Raw genomic sequence first — 19682 nt, 5'->3', positions numbered from 1 at the left:
ACATTTATTTCTTCTTTAGGAGTCATCCTTACTTATGCCGCGTACACACGAGCGGACTGTATGGCGTATTTAGTCCGTCGAAACACATTTCAGCGGACAATCCGCTCGTGTGTGGGCTTCAGCGGACTTTTTCAGCGTGCAGTCCGGCGTACTAAGAATTTCGGATTTTTCAAAATTCTGTCCGATGTACTTTGGTTTCAGCAGACAGTACGATCGTCAGTATGCTAGTTCGTCGGACTAAAAATGACGCATGCCCAGAAAGGATTTACACGGCGGAAGGGTGCTTTGCTGTGTCTTGGACTTCCTATTTCTAGTCCCGTCGTACGTGCTGTACACGTCATCGCGCAAGCTTTCGGCGGACTGTTTGTGCATCTGTGTGTGGTCAAGTCCGTTCAGTGGAAAGTACGATGGACTGTCTGTCGGATTGTATGACGAACTAAGTACGCCATACAGTCCGCTCGTGTGTACGCGGCATTATAAAGTAAAAATGATTCCATTCTGAAAGTGATCTTACAACATTTACAAAATATACATCAATTTCCTAACCATTTAGCTTGCAGACAAAAAGCATTCCCTTATTGCCATAGTCTCTTCTTTCATAGTGGTTTTAGATGTTCTATACTTAAAACCTGCAGGTAATGTCGCTTCCTGAGAACTCACTAATTTATCAAACGCAATACATAACCCAATTTTTTTAGTAAAATATAAAAGATGATGTCACGCTTAGTAAATAGATAACAAACATGTCACCCTTTAAAATTGCACACACCCCTTCAACAGCGACAAGTGGCGTAAATTTTACTATCAATAGGCAATGTTTTAAAAGCCTTTACAGGTTACCACTGTAGATCTACAGAGGAGTTCTGGTGCTAGAATTACTGCTCATGATCTGACTTTCACAGTGCAACCTCACATGTGTGGGACAATGTTTGCGTGCATGTGGGGGCGACGCATGAATTTTCCTTTGCGCAGAAGCGAATGGGGGCACTTTATTTTCTTTTTATTACAAATTTTGTTTTATTTCTACACTGTTGCTTTCATTATTTTGTTATCACTTTTATTGTTATCACAAGGAATGGAAACATCTTACCGTAGTGACAGCAACAGGCATACGACAGGAACTCTTTATGGAGAGATCTGGGGTCTATAAAACCCCAAATCCCTCTTTAAAAGCATTCAATCACACAAAGTTCAGTGTTTTTAAATGCTTTTGATTTTTGAAAATGGCGCTTGTTGATATGGGGGTAAACAGGAAGTTATGTCAGGTCATCGCTTCCGGGTTACCATAGCCGATAGCTGATCAAAGCCGACCTTGGCTTTGTTCGGCTCTCCCATCAGCCAGTGGAAGCACAGGCTGGTCGCTCAGGACTACCCGGTGGGAGAGAAGAGCCCAAGAAAGCTGTAAAAGCAATCTTTCAGCTAATTAGCTGCTAGAAATACTTTTACAAGAGACGGCCGCTGACTCTAAAAAATGGTACCGGTATAACGCCCATTATTCCAGAATAATCATTTGAAGCCCAGCGATGTACGGGTACAGCGCTTGTCAGCAAGTGGTTAAAAAAAACTTGTTCCAAAAGAAATATGGGAGAAGAGCCCTGACACTGTAGATATGATTCTGAAAATATAGTTTGCCTGGCTGTAATGATGGCATCTAGTCTCAAAGTTTCTTAGGCAGAACAAAAATGCAGCTATGAGGTTAGGACTACTCTGATTTTACTTTCTCCATATTTGTTTTGAGTCAGCGATTCAGAGAATTAGGTATTTAGAAACGATCGGGCAACTAGGAAGAGATTTAAAATTTGCTGGTTACCTTTTCAAGTGCTTTTTACCTGTCTAAAATTCCTACCAAGCTCTCCCTGCTTTGTAGTATTTAGACGGGGACTGTGGAATAACGTTTAACATGATTAAAGTAGTTGTAAAGGCAGAAGGTTTTTTTTTATCATAATGCATTCTATGCATTAAGATAAAAAAAACTTACTGTGTGTAGCAGCCGTCAAGCACCCTAATTACTTAGCTGAGCCCCATCTCTCTCCAGCAATGTCCATGAGTGTTTTAGCCATCCAGGACTCTCCTCCTGATTGACTGAGATACAGCAATGCCGCTATTGGCTCCCACAGCTTTCAATTAAAGTCAGTTAGCCAATCAGAAGAGAAATGGGTGGGGCCAGGGCTCCGTGTCTGAATGGACACACAAATCTGTGACTCGGCTCGGGTGTCCCCATAGCAAGCTGCTTGCTGTGGGGCACTGAAAAGGAGGGAGGAGCCAGGAGCACAGAAGAGGGACCCGAGAAAAGGAGGATATAGGGTGCTTTGTGCAAAACCAAACAAGACTTTACAATAACTTTAACGTTGCCTGATCTGTGCTGGTAGCTCTTCATTATCAGTTGAACTCTGTCTGTCCTAACAAACGTTAACCAATTTACACAGGCCATTGATAATGTAATTTTCTTTCTTTTCAGAAAATCACTTGATTCCACCATCAACACATTCAGTGTTGATGGGGGAATCTCTCCTGCAAAGCTATTGTGTTCTCCTAGAGGGAGGGTGTGGGCAGCCGTCCCTGTCAAGAGAACACAGCGAATTTCTGCTACAATGTAAAAATCTGACATGCTGGCTGTACCAAAGTTTATCGATGGATTAACTTGGGTCTAATCAGCCTACCCATAGATGGTTCGAAAATTGGCCGGTCCTTGCTGAACCACCTGAGATTCAAACCATCAATGATCACTTTTGAATTTGGCCTCCTGCATTTGTATGTTAAAGATATCTAAGTGAGTCCCCAGTCTGTGTGGGGTCACAGACAATGTGATACTTGCTATCTGCAATGGATCACATACTAGCGCACTTTGAAAGACTTTTGTTAAACCAAAGCCCTCCAGTTGCATGGTTACTGGTGAGAGGGCTATCGTTTTCACCAGATCTTCCTTCCAGGTTGGCAGGCTCTGGCAGTTTGAATGGGTGAGCTGCGATGACGTCCCTCTCACAGGAGCCACAATCGCAGCACAGCGCTCCGAAGGGATGGCATTCTCAGTCCCTTCAGAGCGTGCTGGTGATGTCCCTGGCTGCTGAGAAAGTGAATATCTCCTAAAGTGTACACGTTAAGGAGATGAATTCTACCTACAGGTAAGCTTTATTATAAGCTTACCTATAGGTAAAAGTTGCATAGCAGAGTTTACTACCTCTTTATGCACTTTGCCTTTTGTTTGGAGTTTATTAGATTGTAGGGCCTAGAGACTTTTACTGCTGCAGTATGAAATATATTATATAGGAGAGAAATATATAAACAGGCTTCCACTGATGGTCTTTACTTATGAAAATGCTGGCTGACTGACTATCTTGGCGATTCAATGGCTTTGATATTTTCTAAATCCATGACCTGTATATAGTATGAACTGACTCAGAAAGTATTGATGACACCAGGCAACTAGCATTTTTCAATGAATGCCACCATTCCTTTCAGTACAGGTTTCCTTTAAAATAATCTAGAATTTAACAATATGTAGCTTACCGGTGCACAGCAATAACTGAAGTGAAAAGCCGAGGGCTTCCTGGTACCACGTTTGTAAAGATAAACTCAAAACGGGTGTTGTTGCACTTTGTCAATATATAGAGGGCTTCTGTCTGTCCTCGCAATTTCTATTAGACAATTAGAAGAAAGAAAAAAAAACATCATCAAAAAAATTGTAAAACAACTGGTTTAGAAATCTATTATGGAACTTGCCGAGTCCTGGGCTGAATGTATTCCACAGCAGGAAGTCTGTAAGTTTGTGATGTGGCCCCACTGCAAAATCATTCTGGGCCCCCCTGCCTCTCTAATACAATCATAAAAGCAGTTCCTCTAGTGATGCAGAATACAATTCAGGGAATCAAGAAGGATTTTTCCCTGTTGCGGCAAATAGGGCCATGTTTTATAAGGTTTTGTTTGCCTTCCTCTTGATCAACTTTAGGAAAAGGGCTTGTTATATTGAGGCTTTCTATTTATTCTCTTTTCTTTCAATTGGTTGAACTCGATACACATTTTTTGAATTGGTCTAAGTAAATTGTATGGAGGTTCCCTATAAATATACACATTCCTGCTCTTGATGCTGACTGAGCACCAGATTGCTCACATGACCTGCTATGATTATAGACCTGCTTCAAATCTAAGAAGAATTCTCTTATTATTAGATTTTGTTTAGGTTTCATTTGATTGCAGTGTAGAAAAATTGCTTTTTTTCTCTGCACCGCAATAGATGGCGCCGCATGTCACCACACAGCAATGTAACACACCATGCTACTGTGCAGTGACATACAGTGACACTTCAAAAAAAATTTTGAAAAAAAAATAAAAGAATAGAAAACAAGCAATGTGAGGTATTGATAAATGTATCGCACTGCTCCATGTCATAGCACACACTGCGCTGGCTGCCTGCATGTGAATACATTGCACTTTACCACTCAAGCTACTGTGAATGTAGCTTGAGTGGTAAAGCAATGGGGACATAATAGTTGCTTATTTAAAATCTTTAATAATTAGGGGTTAATATCTCCAGCAGAATAACCCCAGATAATTTTCTCTTATTAAATCTATAGAACATAGTTGTAATATTACAAGCATAGCATTACATTTCATAGATCTAAATTACACTTACAGAGTTAGCAGTCCTTGTAGTAATATTTAAAATACAATTGTAGCCGACAGCTAAAAAAAATAAAGAAAGAATATATAAAAATAATTACATTATGAAACAAGTTGTGATATTAGGTCTGAAATATCATGTAATATCAAATACTAATAAGAGAAACTGAAGTCTTCTATGTGAAAATAATCAAATCAGTTTATACTGATTGGAGGGGGGGGGCGGAGAACTTCTGGTGGTCCGTCAATCTGGCCAGAAGTGTGAGTAGGTAAATACCAGGTATCTGCTCCCCCCTTAAAAAAAATAAAAAAATAATAAAAAGTGCCATAAACAGAAGAGGAGGAAGAGAGAAGGGCTTAAAGCAGAACTATCCCTTTAAAAGGTGAATTCCATTTTAACTTTCATTTATTGAGAGTTACGCTTTAAGTTTAAGAAACATTATGTATAGTTAATCAGCCTGGTAGTTTGAACACAAATCCTAAAGTTGACCTTCGGCCACCTGTAAAAATTCACCTTGCATTGGAATAAGCAGAACGTTATTTTGTAGTCCTGCATAATTTCTCACCGCTGTGTTACCATTCCCTGAAGCTGCTTCCCTTCGTCCTTCCTACATTTGCAGCCTCTCTGACATCCTCACATACAATGCAGGACCAGCAGTGCTGCATTTTACGTGGGGATATCAAGGGCATCCCAGATACCAGGAGCGCCTGTGAGAAAAGAGAAGCACTGGCCACTGGAGGAGCAAGAAATAAAAATTTTAAAACAAGATAAAACCAAATTTTCTCAGTGTCTCCACAAATAAGCACCCTTGTAGATAGCCCACAACCAGAAATTATTTCCCGCTGTGATTATAATCAACCAGTCTGGGTGACAATCATCTGAGGATTCAGAACAAAGTAAAATCTCCAATTGGCAGAATGCATGATGTAGTGATTTTTTGTATAGGTTTTTATTGGGTTTTTACATTCAATAAATCAAGAACACAACGTTTTGATTTTACCTGATGAGAACACGTGTTACAGTACAAAACAAACCTATTCTACTTACCAAGGTTGACTCGTGGTAGTGCTATGGAATGCCAAATTATCCGCAGATTAGTCACTAAAAGTCTGCCTGGAAGAAGAATACATACATAAGTAGACAGAAATTCTAAATTACTAGAAGGTGTCAGACCCTGTTCTCCCCTGAGGTGTTCTAGTTAGACCAGGGGTCCCCACATGTTCTAAATGAGGGGCCAGTTTACAGTCCTTCAGACTTCAGGGGGGACCAGACTGTGGCCAGTTGGAGTAGAAAATGTTCTGGTATCAGTGAGAGAAATGGTGCCCCATCACTGGTGTCAGTGGGAGGAATGGTGCCCCATCACTGGTGTCAGTGGGAGCAATGGTGCCCCATCACTGGTGTCAGGGGGGGGGGAATAGTGCCCCATCACTGGTGTCAGTGGGAGGAATAGTACCCCATCATTGCAAGTGTCTAGGCAGATCTGTATTATTATAAAGGACAAATGATCACTAAGGGCATATGAAGGCCTTTTATGGACCTTAAAGTGGTTCTAAAGACAGAAGGTTTTTTTTATCTCAAAGTGATTGTAAAATCTTGTTTGTTTGTTTTTTTTATAAAAATAACAAACATGTTATACCTAACGTTATACCTTAAAGAGGAAGTAAACCCTGATGGGTTTACTTCTTCTTTGTCTCCCTGCAAAGGTAAAGCATAATGGGCTACTATGCATCGCATAGTAGCCCATTATGTGTCACTTACCTGACACAGGAGCCAGCGATGTCACCGCTGTCCCGTCATATGAAGCGTCCATCTTCTTCCGGGTATCGCTGCTCTGGCCACTCACAGCGCCGGAGCAGCGATGACGTCACTCCCGCGCATGCGCATGGGAGCCGCCACTAACGGCATATCGGTGTTAACAGCGGCAGCATGCACCGTCGACAGCCGTGACTGTCTTTTAGTAGGTTTAGGAGATATTTCTTGGACCTACAGGTAAGCCTTAATCTAGGCTTACCTGTAGGTCAAAGTGGTTTGTAAGGTTTTACAATCACTTTAACTGCTCTGTGAAGTGGTTTGCACAGGGCAGCTCAGATCCTCCTCTTCTTGGGTCCCTCTTCTGTGCTCCTGGTCCCTCCCTCCTGTCGAGTGCCCCAACGGCAAGCAGCTTGCTATGGGGGCACTCAAGCCGAGTCACAGCTTCCTGTGTCCAGACACGGAGTGGTGGCCCCACTCCTCTATCTCCTGATTTACTCTGACATTTTAAATCGGCATTTCCGACATACAAAATTTGAGATCTGGATCTCAAATTTTCCGACAACAAAATCTGTTGGAAATTCCGAAGCACAAAGTTCTACGCATGCTCAGAATCAAGCAGAAGATCCGCACTGGCTATTGAACTTCAATTTTCTCAGCTCGTCGTACGTCACCGCATTCTTGACATTCGGAATTTTTCTACAACACCGTGTGTATGCAAGACAAGTTTGAGCCAACATCCGTCGGAAAAAATACCCTGCATTTTGTTGTCAGAATGTCCGATTGTGTGTACGCAGCATCAGGCTTGCCATACGTTATACAATTTTCCTTTAGATTTAACAAACCATATAATATGAGTTCAAACCCAAACACTATTAATTTGTATGCAATCAGGCAGGCCCTTTAATTTGAATAAAATCCAAAACGGTCACCACAGAAAACAAATGATCATATAACAAAAGTAGATTTACCTCGATCACCATTGTTTCCCTTAGTGTCTTCAATAGAATCTAAGCAGTCTATTAGCACTTCTCCGGGTCTCATTTTCATTTGTCTCGGGAAAGAATAACACACACATACAAAAATTAATAAGGATTGAAACACAAATGTGCAGTACAACAGACACAAACATGGATCAGCCTGCTTTCAGCATCTATGATCTGAAGGAATCATATCAGAGCTTTATTTGTCAAGTGGAGATGATTGTTCACCATTAAATGCTGGATCGTTTGCATCTGATGTCCCTGCGTTTGTCAGATGGGTATTTAGCTGCAAATTTTTACATGGCAGTCTTCAGAAGAAATAGAAGTAACATCCACCGTTTTTATAATATGGCGGATGTCACCACCCAACAGATCCGCACTGCTTTGTAAGTCAGCCATTGCTGCCAGCAGGGTCCCATGCAAAACCATACGTCTGTATGCATGAGCCCTATAATTTACCTTAATGTGCGAGACCCAAAAACTGGTAAATGGAGGACGGGCTGATGAATGAAAGGTCCATGTCCCTATGACAGGTTCAGTGGCTTGTATTAATATCGCTGCAGCACCCAGTGGGGACAGAGGCCTAAAGACTTCAAGGAACATAGGGCACTATCAGCACAATATGATATCTAGTGCTAGTTAAAAAAACAAAACAAAACAAAAAAAAAGGTAAATCTAAGTTTTAAGTACATGTCTGAAGGGCTGTGGTAGGAATGTAAAAGCTGCACAATATGTATATTACTATAAACATACAGGAACATACCCCCAATTATACCATTCTGTATAAATAGGCACAGAATGAAACAGTGTTATGCCCTAATAACTTAAATTGAAGTGTATAAATAGCGAATTAGAATAAATAGCGGGTATACCAAACCATTATAAATGAGCAGAGCTAGGCTTTACAAGACGGTACTTCCTTTAGATTTAGCACAAGAATCAGATTATCTATCAGACATTTAATCAGATTAAACAACATCAGCTAGCAAGGTCAGATAAAGCAAGGGTAGTATATAGATACTGGGAGAAGAATACTGGTATATAGATACTGGGATACAAATACTGGTATATATATATATATATATATATATATATATATATATATATATATATATATATATATATATATATACTGGGATACAAATACATATATATACTGGGATACAAATATATGGATTCTGGGATACAAATACTGGTATATAAATGCTGGTATATAGATACTGGGATATAAATACTGGATACAAATACTGTTATATATATACTGGGATACAAATAATGGTATATAGATACTGGGATATTAATACTGGTATATTTATACTGGGATACAAATACTGGTATAATTATATTGATTCTTGGATACAAATACTGGTATATAGATACTGGGATACAAATAATGGTATATATATACTGGGATACAAATACTGGTATATCGATTCTGGGAAAATAACACAGGGCTAAGGATTCTGGTATAAGAATATTGGTATATGGAGCCTGGGATAAGGATACTAGGATAACAACACTGGGATAAGGATACTGGTATAAGAATATTGGGATAGGAATACTGGAAAATGGCTATTGGGATAAGAATAGGAGCCATGGGGTCCGCAGGTAGGGGTAAGGGAGGGCCATTGCCCCCCCCCAGAATCGTCAAGGTGTTGCAGTTGCCAGCTGCAATGGCCACCGCTGACTTTTTCTGAGTTAGCCAGCCGATCTCTGTCCTGACACATCTGATGTCCCTCCCTCACCCCCCGCCTGATCATTGGATGAAATGGCTCGGCTGTTCCGCCTCTCCTCTTCAGTGATTGGCTGCCTGCCTGTATAAGTATTCTGTAGATTCGGCCGGCGCCACCCACTCAGTGCAGTCAGTGGCCGAGCCGCTGAGTGATACGCTGCCAGTGCCTACTTATTATCTCATCACAGGAAAGTAGTAGTTGAGCTTCATGAGAAACGAAGTTCTAAAACATCTGGGGTGCCAGGGTTCGCCATCACTGCTCTAGGCTATATGTATATGGGCATGGACTGGTGGGATGCCTGGCCTGAGTAACTTCCAATACAAAGTGAAGCTGAATTATTTCTAAAGCCCCATCATACACACTATCATTTTTCTGAGTTTTTCCTTCTGCTTTACCAAAACCATATAATATGAGGTCAAACCTTAGGAGTTTCAGTTTGTATGCAATCAGGCAGGCCCTTCTACTACATGGTTTTGGTAAATCTGAAGACAAAAATCAGCCGAAAAACTGATAGTGTGTATGGGGCTTTACACATACAGTATACGTTTCCACTGGAAAGATATATGTGTTATATCAGAGATAATTCAGCATTACTTTGTATTGGAAAGGCATACCATTATCCTCCCTATTGATGACACTATGCCAGTTGCTCGGTATCCTCCCTGTGGATGACACTATTCCAGTTGCTCGGTATCCTGCCCATTTCTGACACTATTCCAGTTTCTCGGTATTCTGCCCATTGCTGACACTATTCCAGTTGCTCGGTACCCTGCCCATTGCTGACACTTTTCCAGCTGCTCGGTATCCTGCCCATTGCTGACACTATTCCAGTTGCTCGGTATCCTCCCTATTGATGACACCATTCCATTTGCTCGGTATCCTGCCCATTGCTGACACTATTCCAGTTGCTCAGTATCCTCCTCATTGCTAACACTATTCCAGTGGCTAGGTATCCTCCCTATTGATGACACTATTCCAGTTGCTCGGTACCCTCCCTATTGATGACACTATTCTAGTTGCTCTGTATCCTCCTCATTGCTGACATTATTCCAGTTGCTCGGTATCCTGCCCATTGCTGACACTATTCCAGTTGCTCGGTATCCTCCCCATTGATGACACCATTCCAGTTGCTCGGTATCCTGCCCATTGCTGACACTATTCCAGTTTCTCCGTATCCTGCCCATTGATGACACTATTCCAGTTGCTCGGTATCTTCCCCATTGATGACACTATTCCAGTTGCTCTGTATCCTCCCTATTGATGACACTATTCCAGTTGCTCGGTGTCCTGCCCATTGACGACGCTATTCTAGTTGCTCAGTATCCTCCTCATTGCTGACACTATTCCAGTTGCTCGGTATCCTTCCTATTGATGACACTATTCCAGTTGCTCAGTATCCTTCCTATTGATGACACTATTCCAGTTGCTCGGTATACTGCCCATTGCTGACACTATTCCAGTTGCTCGGTATCCTGCCCATTGCTGACACTATTCCAGTTGCTCGGTATCCTCCCCATTGATGACACTATTCCAGTTGCTCGGTATCCTGCCCATTGCTGACACTATTCCAGTTGCTCGGTATCCTGCCCATTGATGACACTATTCCAGTTGCTCAGTATCTTCCCCATTGATGACACTATTCCAGTTGCTCGTTATCTTCCCCATTGATTACAATATTCCAGTTGCTCTGTATCCTCCCTATTGATGACACTATTCTAGTTGCTCGGTATCCTCCTCATTGCTGACATTATTCCAGTTGCTCGGTATCCTGCCCATTGCTGACACTATTCCAGTTGCTCGGTATCCTCCCCATTGATGACACTATTCCAGTTGCTCGGTATCCTGCCCATTGCTGACACTATTCCAGTTGCTCGGTATCCTGCCCATTGATGACACTATTCCAGTTGCTCGGTATCCTCCTCATTGCTGACATTATTCCAGTTGCTCGGTATCCTGCCCATTGCTGACACTATTCCAGTTGCTCAGTATCTTCCCCATTGATGACACTATTCCAGTTGCTCAGTATCTTCCCCATTGATGACACTATTCCAGTTGCTCGGTATCTTCCCCATTGATGAAACTATTCCAGTTGCTCGTTATCTTCCCCATTGATTACAATATTCCAGTTGCCCACGTATCCTCCCTATTGATGACACTATTCCAGTTGCTCGGTATCCTGCCCATTGATGACACTATTCTAGTTGCTCGGTACTGCCCATTGCTGACACTATTCCAGTTGCTCTGTATCCTCCTCATTGCTGACACTATTCCAGTTGCTCGGTACCCTCCCTATTGATGACACTATTCCAGTTGCTCGGTGTCCTCCTCATTGCTGACACTATTCTAGTGGCTCGGTATCCTGCCCATTGCTGACACTATTCCAGTTGCTCGGTATCCTCCCTATTGATCACACTATTCCAGTGGCTCGGTATCCTGCCCATTGCTGACACTATTCCAGTTGCTCGGTATCCTCCCTATTGATCACACTATTCCAGTTGCTCGGTATCCTCTGTGCTCCGTCAGTACACCCCGGACACTCACTGTGGAGAGATATCAAAGCGGACATCGCGGTCCTCCCATAGAGCGTCCAGTACAGACAACATTCTGCTCCGGCCTGTTCGGGGGCTGAAGGTTAGACGCCGGCTCCGGTTACCACGGTAACCCCTCACGGAACCCTAGACGTAGATTGCGGAGTGCGCCTGCTCAGGGCACGTAATACGACATCACGTCAGAACCTCTCCCGGTGTTCTGGCGTATACGCAGCGGACACTATCGGATGGAGGACGTTATATGACAAGACACCTGAGCCTCCACAATGTGTTACTTGCTGGGATAGGCTGCACCTCCTCGCTCCCTCCCCGCTCTTACCATTGATGTATATTTGCATACAGAGGGGCGGGGCGAGGAGGTGCAGAAGGTCCGCACACTATACAGCGCAGAGACTGTATTATGGGGGAGGAAACAAATGTGGAGACAGGAGGGGATCCCTTCTGATGTGTGCTCCGCTCTGTTGGGGGAAAAGTTATAAGAGGGGTGGGTGATGGCTGTGATGGGGACACAGTTGTGGGGGAGGGCGATGGCTCTGATGGTTACAAAAAAATGTGTGGGGAGGGAGGAGGGGCTCTGATGGGGACATCAATTTGCAGAGGAAAAGCTAATGGGGACACAAATGTGCAGGGAGACTCTGATGGGAAGATGTAAGGCATTTAGGTATGGGCAGAGGACACAGGGGCACCATGGAGCCACACACATTTTATTCTATTCCACTGCTGCAGATTTATTTATAAATTATTATTTTTTGGTTGATGACGCGAGTATGTGTAAAATATACTATGTGTAAAATATACTATGTGTAAAATATATGTAGCAACCATGACCCTTTGTAGGGCGGCCTTAAAGAGGAGCTGCACCTATAAAAAAAATATTAAAAGCCAGCAGCTACTAATATTGCAGCTGCTGACTTTTAATAAAATCACACTTACCTGTCCCAGGTTCCAGCGATGTCGGCGGCAGATGACGAGCGATCGCTCGTCTCGCTGCTGCCACCGCCGCCATCCTCTGTCAGGGAATCGGGAAGTGAAGCATGACGGCTTCACTGGCCTGTTCCCTACTGCGCATGCGCGAGTCGCGCTGCGCGTCTCTTATGGTCCCCCGCTGTGTCTCTGGGAACTGTGTGTTTCCCAGAACACAATGGGGGGGGGGGGGGGGCGGAGCGTCTGCGGCGGTCTGGCCGGAAGTGGGTGAAGTTACCTGGATTATCCAGGTAACTGCACCCCCCTCCCCCCTGAAAGGTGCCGATTGTGGCACCGGAGGGGGGGAGGGATAAGATTAGCGGAACTTCCCCTTTAGGGTGAAGAACCGCTTTAACTTACTGGGCTTAAAGGTTACCGCCGCTTGGCTTGTCCTTCCACGTCTAGGGGTTCCCAGGGTTGATACCCAACAACTTGGACGCTGACACCATTAAAGTCCTTTTGAAAGGTTTTATTTTGCAGTGGTAACATCCAATAACACAGTCTCTCATGGGAACAGAGGGCACAGGTGAAGAACTCAGGCACCTTGAACTGCAGGTCTAGCAAAGTCTCTAATTCCACCCAGAGAGTAGCCACTCGCAGCTGGGTACTTCAAGGCTGAACAGATCTCTAGCCAGAGATCATGGCAGTCAGCACGTTGACTCAAAACTTGAAACAATCCTATGAATGTGTACAAGTTGTATCTAAGGGTGAACAGGAACCTTTTTTCTCAGTACCTGGAACGTTTTCTGTCTCCTTAATAGTACTGGAAAAAGCGTGAATTCGTCCATGTACTTCCCAACTCAGTAACCAGGCACTTCTTAGGATGCCACTTGTCGCCCCTCCTCCGAAGAGTCCTCTCCCGGTCACTTCCACGAGCTGTGGTGCCCCTCCAAGCCGAGAGCACACCCGGACACCTTGAATCCTCCCTCAGTTACTGCGCCTCGGACGAGCCGGTTCCAAGACTCGAGAACAGATGGATCCCTACCCCCAGACCAGGCGGGTCTATTGGGGGCAACTAACAGGAACATGTTGCGGGATGTCGAACACCCCGTGACCGGAACCCCTCACGGTGCTACCCCGGTCCTGGAACAAGAACAGACCTCACAAACTCCTCTCCTGAACACGTGACCTCACAAACTCCTTAAGTACCCCTTCCCAGACTCCCCAGTAGGGATGAGCCGAACACCCCCGGTTCGGTTCGCACCAGAACTTTCGAACGGACCCCAAATTCGAACGAACTTTAGAACCCCATTGACTTCTATGGGACTCGAACGTTCGAAATTAAAAGTGCTAATTTTAATGGCTAATATGCAAGATACTGTCCTAAAAAGGGTTTGGGGACCTGGCTCCTGCCCGAGGGGACATGGGTCAATGCCTAAAATTATTTTAAAAAACGGCCGTTTTGGCGGCAGCACTGATTTTAATTACGATTAAAGTGAAAAAAAAAGTGAAATATTCCTTTAAATATGGTGCCTGGGGGGTGTCTGTAGTATGCCTGTGAAGTGCCACGTGTTTCCCGTGTTTAGAACAGTCCCTGCACAAAATGACATTAAACAGAAATAACATCTGAAAACTGCTTGCGGTTTTAATGTTATATCTGGTTCCTGCAATATGGTTGAAAACCATTGAGAAAAATGGCATGGGTAGCCCTCCCTGCCCATTACCAGCCCCTTTGGGTCTTGTACGCATATCAAGGGGAACCCCGTACCCATATTAAAAAAAGGAAATGCGTGTGGCCCCCAGGCCTTATATACTCAGAACAGCAGTATACAGGCGGTGCAAACAAGACAGGGACTGTGTAGGTTTGTTGTGTTAAGTTGAATCTGTTTGTAATTTTCAACTGGTACATTTTTAAAGTGTAGCTCCAGTCAAAAAAACTATTTTTAAGCTTTTTGGAAAACATAGGGAAGGGTTATCACCCCTGTATAATTTGTTTTGTCGTCCATCTTTTTTCATCTCACTTGCTGTTGTCTCCTTCCGTTTGCAAGTAGGAGATGTTTGTAAATTGGATGTTTGAAAGTAGGGGCCTGCTCTATATGCTCTGCAGAAATGGCGGAACAAGGTGTTGGTTTTGCCACAACATTGTAAGCCCTCAAAGTGACTCTTGGTGGGCGCTGGAGTGCCCTGCTGTGAACGATTATATCAAGAATTGTAATTACATGCCATTGTTGAACAGTGGTAGAAAAATTGACCTTTGGTGGTTGTGGTGCTGGTGCCACAACACTATAAGTCCTCACAGTTACTCTGGGTGGGCACAGGAACGGGCCCTCCTGTGATATATTATATCAAGAATTGTAATTACATGTCCCTGTTAAACAGGGGCAGAAAAATTGGGCCCTAGGCACTGGTGCTGGTGCCACGACACTGCAACCTCTCCCATATTCTCTATTTTTATTGCAGGAATTAGCCCTACTGCAAAGCATTGCATCAAAAATTGTACTTAAACGCTCCTGTTAAACAGGGGCAGAAAAATTGGGTCTTAGGCACTGGTGCTGGTGCCACGACACTGCAACCTCTCCCATATACTCTAGTTTTATTGCAGGAATTAGCCCTGCTGCAAAGCATTGCATCAAAAATTGTACTTTAAGGCCCCTGTTAAACAGGGGCAGAAAAATTGGGCTGATGGCATCACCCAGAACCAGAAATGTTCTTCCAACATATCAGCGGAGGAGGAAGAGGATAGACAATCAACATAACAGGACAGTCACTCAGCATCAGCATAGGCAGTCTTGAAGGGATGTGATATTTCAAAAAAAATTATTCGGTTACATCAGCTTCAGGTGCTTGGTAGCTGTGGGTGATCCAAGACTGATTCATCTTGATGAAGGTCAGTCGATCAACTGATTCGGTGGACAGGCGCACCCTGTGATCGGCAACAAAGCCACCAGCAGCACTGAAGGTGCGTTCCGAAAGAACGCTGGATGCAGGACAGGCCAGTTGCTAAATTGCATACTGTGCAAGCTCTGGCCAGTGATCCATCCTCAAGACCCACTAAGCCAGAGGATTTTTGGTGGGAAAGGTGTCCAAGTCTGACCTTGCCACTAGGTATTCCTGCACCATGTAAATCAGACGCTGGCGATGGTTGCTGGAACCGATCATACCTTGGGGCTGCGGACTAAAAAATTGAAAGCATCAGTCAGACGGCCACCTTCTCCACCGCTCCTTCTGACCGATGCCTCAGCAACACGTTGTCCAGGACCAGGAGTTTGTAACCTCCCAGTCTCTGGGAACGCGTTGCACAGACCTTTCTGCAAGGCCTCCCGGAGATGTCTCATCCTCTGCTCCCTCTGCGATGGCAAGATAAGGTCGGCAACCTTACCCTTGTACCGTGGATTAAGGAGAGTGGCCAGCCAGTAATGGTCCCTCTCCTTGATCCGAAGAATACGAGGATCCTTCCGCAGGCTTTGCTGGATCAGGGAGGCCATGCAGCGTAGGTTAGCTGAGGCATTCGGTCCGGAGTCCTCTGGGTCACTAAGGGCAACATGATCCGCAGCTACCTCCTCCCAGCCACGTACAAGTCCACGTGTTTCTTGGGACTGTAAATCATCCCTACAAGACTGCTGCTGCTGATGCTGAGTGCCAGCCTCCACCTCCATGCTGACACAATCATCCTCCTCCTCCTCTTCCTCCTCCTCATCCTCTTCCTGTGTGATGGGTGGCACAGCAGGAACACTGTCTGGATAAAGGGGGCCTTGAGAGGCGATGGCTCTGATGGTAACAAAAAAAAAAATGTGTGGGGAGGGAGGAGGGGCTCTGATGGGGACATCAATTTGCAGAGGAAAAGCTAATGGGGACACAAATGTGCAGGGAGACTCTGATGGGAAAATGTAAGGCATTTAGGTATGGGCAGAGGACACAGGGGCACCATGGAGCCACACACATTTTATTCTATTCCACTGCTGCAGATTTATTTATAAATGATTTTTTTTTGGTTGATGACGCGAGTATGTGTAAAATATACTATGTGTAAAATATACTATGTGTAAAATATATGTAGCAACCATGACCCTTTGTAGGGCAGCCTTAAAGAGGAGCTGCACCTAAAAGAAAAATATTAAAAGCCAGCAGCTACTAATATTGCAGCTGCTGACTTTTAAAAAAATCACACTTACCTGTCCCAAGTTCCAGCGATGTCGGCGGCAGATGACGAGCGATCGCTCGTCTCGCTGCTGCCACCGCCGCCATCCTCTGTCAGGGAATCGGGAAGTGAAGCATGACGGCTTCACTGCCCGGTTCCCTATTGCGCATGCGCGAGTCGCGCTGCGCGTCTCTTATGGTCCCCCGCTGTGTCTCTGGGAACTGTGTGTTTCCCAGAACACAACGGGGGGGGGGGGTTGGCGGAGTGTCTGCGGGGGTCTGCGGCGGTCCCCCCTTAAAGGTGCCGATTGTGGCACCGGAGGGGGGGAGGGATAAGATTAGCGGAACTTCCCCTTTAGGGTGAAGAACCGCTTTAACTTACTGGGCTTAAAGGTTACCGCCGCTTGGCTTGTCCTTCCACGTCTAGGGGTTCCCAGGGTTGATACCCAACAACTTGGACGCTGACACCATTAAAGTCCTTTTGAAAGGTTTTATTTTGCAGTGGTAACATCCAATAACACAGTCTCTCATGGGAACAGAGGGCACAGGTGAAGAACTCAGGCACCTTGAACTGCAGGTCTAGCAAAGTCTCTAATTCCACCCAGAGAGTAGCCACTCGCAGCTGGGTACTTCAAGGCTGAACAGATCTCTAGCCAGAGATCATGGCAGTCAGCACGTTGACTCAAAACTTGAAACAATCCTATGAATGTGTACAAGTTGTATCTAAGGGTGAACAGGAACCTTTTTTCTCAGTACCTGGAACGTTTTCTGTCTCCTTAATAGTACTGGAAAAAGCGTGAATTCGTCCATGTACTTCCCAACTCAGTAACCAGGCACTTCTTAGGATGCCACTTGTCGCCCCTCCTCCGAAGAGTCCTCTCCCGGTCACTTCCACGAGCTGTGGTGCCCCTCCAAGCCGAGAGCACACCCGGACACCTTGAATCCTCCCTCAGTTACTGCGCCTCGGACGAGCCGGTTCCAAGACTCGAGAACAGATGGATCCCTACCCCCAGACCAGGCGGGTCTATTGGGGGCAACTAACAGGAACATGTTGCGGGATGTCGAACACCCCGTGACCGGAACCCCTCACGGTGCTACCCCGGTCCTGGAACAAGAACAGACCTCACAAACTCCTCTCCTGAACACGTGACCTCACAAACTCCTTAAGTACCCCTTCCCAGACTCCCCAGTAGGGATGAGCCGAACACCCCCCGGTTCGGTTCGCACCAGAACTTTCGAACGGACCCCAAATTCGAACGAACTTTAGAACCCCATTGACGTCTATGGGACTCGAACGTTCGAAATTAAAAGTGCTAATTTTAATGGCTAATATGCAAGATACTGTCCTAAAAAGGGTTTGGGGACCTGGCTCCTGCCCCAGGGGACATGGGTCAATGCCTAAAATGTTTTTAAAAATGGCCGTTTTGGCAGCAGCACTGATTTTAATGATGATTAAAGTGAAAAAAAAAGTGAAATATTCCTTTAAATATGGTGCCTGGGGGGTGTCTGTAGTATGCCTGTGAAGTGCCACGTGTTTCCCGTGTTTAGAACAGTCCCTGCACAAAATGACATTAAACAGAAATAACATCATTGAAAACTGCTTGCGGTTTTAATGTTATATCTGGTTCCTGCAATATGGTTGAAAACCATTGAGAAAAATGGCATGGGTAGCCCTCCCTACCCATTACCAGCCCCTTTGGGTCTTGTACGCATATCAAGGGGAACCCTGTACCCATATTAAAAAAAGGAAATGCGTGTGGCCCCCAGGCCTTATATACTCAGAACAGCAGTATACAGGCGGTGCAAACAAGACAGGGACTGTGTAGGTTTGTTGTGTTAAGTTGAATCTGTTTGTAATTTTCAACTGGTACATTTTTAAAGTGTAGCTCCAGTCAAAAAAACTATTTTTAAGCTTTTTGGAAAACATAGGGAAGGGTTATCACCCCTGTATAATTTGTTTTGTCGTACATCTTTTTTCATCTCACTTGCTGTTGTCTCCTTCCGTTTGCAAGTAGGAGATGTTTGTAAGTTGGATGTTTGAAAGTAGGGGCCTGCCCTATATGCTCTGCAGAAATGGCGGAACAAGGTGTTGGTTTTGCCACAACATTGTAAGCCCTCAAAGTGACTCTTGCTGGGCGCTGGAGCGCCCTGTTGTGAACGATTATATCAAGAATTGTAATTACATGCCATTGTTGAACAGTGGTAGAAAAATTGACCTTTGGTGGTTGTGGTGCTGGTGCCACAACACTATAAGTCCTCACCGTTACTCTGGGTGGGCACAGGAATGGGCCCTCCTGTGAAATATTATATCAAGAATTGTAATTACATGTCCCTGTTAAACAGGGGCAGAAAAATTGGGCCCTAGGCACTGGTGCTGGTGCCACGACACTGCAACCTCTCCCATATACTCTAGTTTTATTGCAGGAATTAGCCCTGCTGCAAAGCATTGCATCAAAAATTGTACTTAAACACCCCTGCTAAACAGGGGCAGAAAAATTGTGCCTTAGGCACTGGTGCTGGTGCCACGACACTGCAACCTCTCCCAAATACTCTAGTTTTATTGCAGGAATTAGCCCTGCTGCAAAGCATTGCATCAAAAATTGTACTTAAACGCTCCTGTTAAACAGGGGCAGAAAAATTGGGCCTTAGGCACTGGTGCTGGTGCCACGACACTGCAACCTCTCCCATATACTCTAGTTTTATTGCAGGAATTAGCCCTGCTGCAAAGCATTGCATCAAAAATTGTACTTTAACGCCCCTGTTAAACAGGGGCAGAAAAATTGGGCTGATGGCATCACCCAGAACCAGAAATGTTCTTCCAACATATCAGCGGAGGAGGAAGAGGATAGACAATCAACATAACAGGACAGTCACTCAGCATCAGCATAGGCAGTCTTGAAGGGATGTAATATTTCAAAAAAAATTATTCGGTTACATCAGCTTCAGGTGCTTGGTAGCTGTGGGTGATCCAAGACTGATTCATCTTGATGAAGGTCAGTCGATCAACTGA

The 19682-nt window shown here is 44.6% G+C and overlaps 1 protein-coding gene across 1 annotated transcript in view; it reads right to left on the bottom strand.

The window, feature by feature from the left end:
* BBS5 (Bardet-Biedl syndrome 5) overlaps positions 1 to 11812 on the bottom strand; it is a 44276-nt gene extending 32464 nt beyond the window's left edge. The window contains exons 1-5 of the mRNA XM_077447924.1: positions 11625 to 11812; positions 7339 to 7421; positions 5666 to 5731; positions 4631 to 4680; positions 3508 to 3635 (exon numbers count right to left, since the gene is read on the bottom strand). Of these exons, the coding sequence (XP_077304050.1) occupies positions 3508 to 3635; positions 4631 to 4680; positions 5666 to 5731; positions 7339 to 7421; positions 11625 to 11686 (389 nt within the window). The 5' untranslated portion in view covers positions 11687 to 11812. The remainder of the gene's footprint in view (positions 1 to 3507; positions 3636 to 4630; positions 4681 to 5665; positions 5732 to 7338; positions 7422 to 11624) is intronic.
* Positions 11813 to 19682: the final 7870 nt, after the last annotated feature.

The sequence above is a fragment of the Lithobates pipiens genome, unplaced genomic scaffold (assembly GCF_037356315.1).
Source record: "Lithobates pipiens isolate NorthernLeopardFrog02 unplaced genomic scaffold, aLitPip1_a1.2 Scaffold_22, whole genome shotgun sequence".
NCBI lineage: Eukaryota > Metazoa > Chordata > Amphibia > Anura > Ranidae > Lithobates > Lithobates pipiens.
This window is presented reverse-complemented; position numbering and strand designations above follow the sequence as displayed.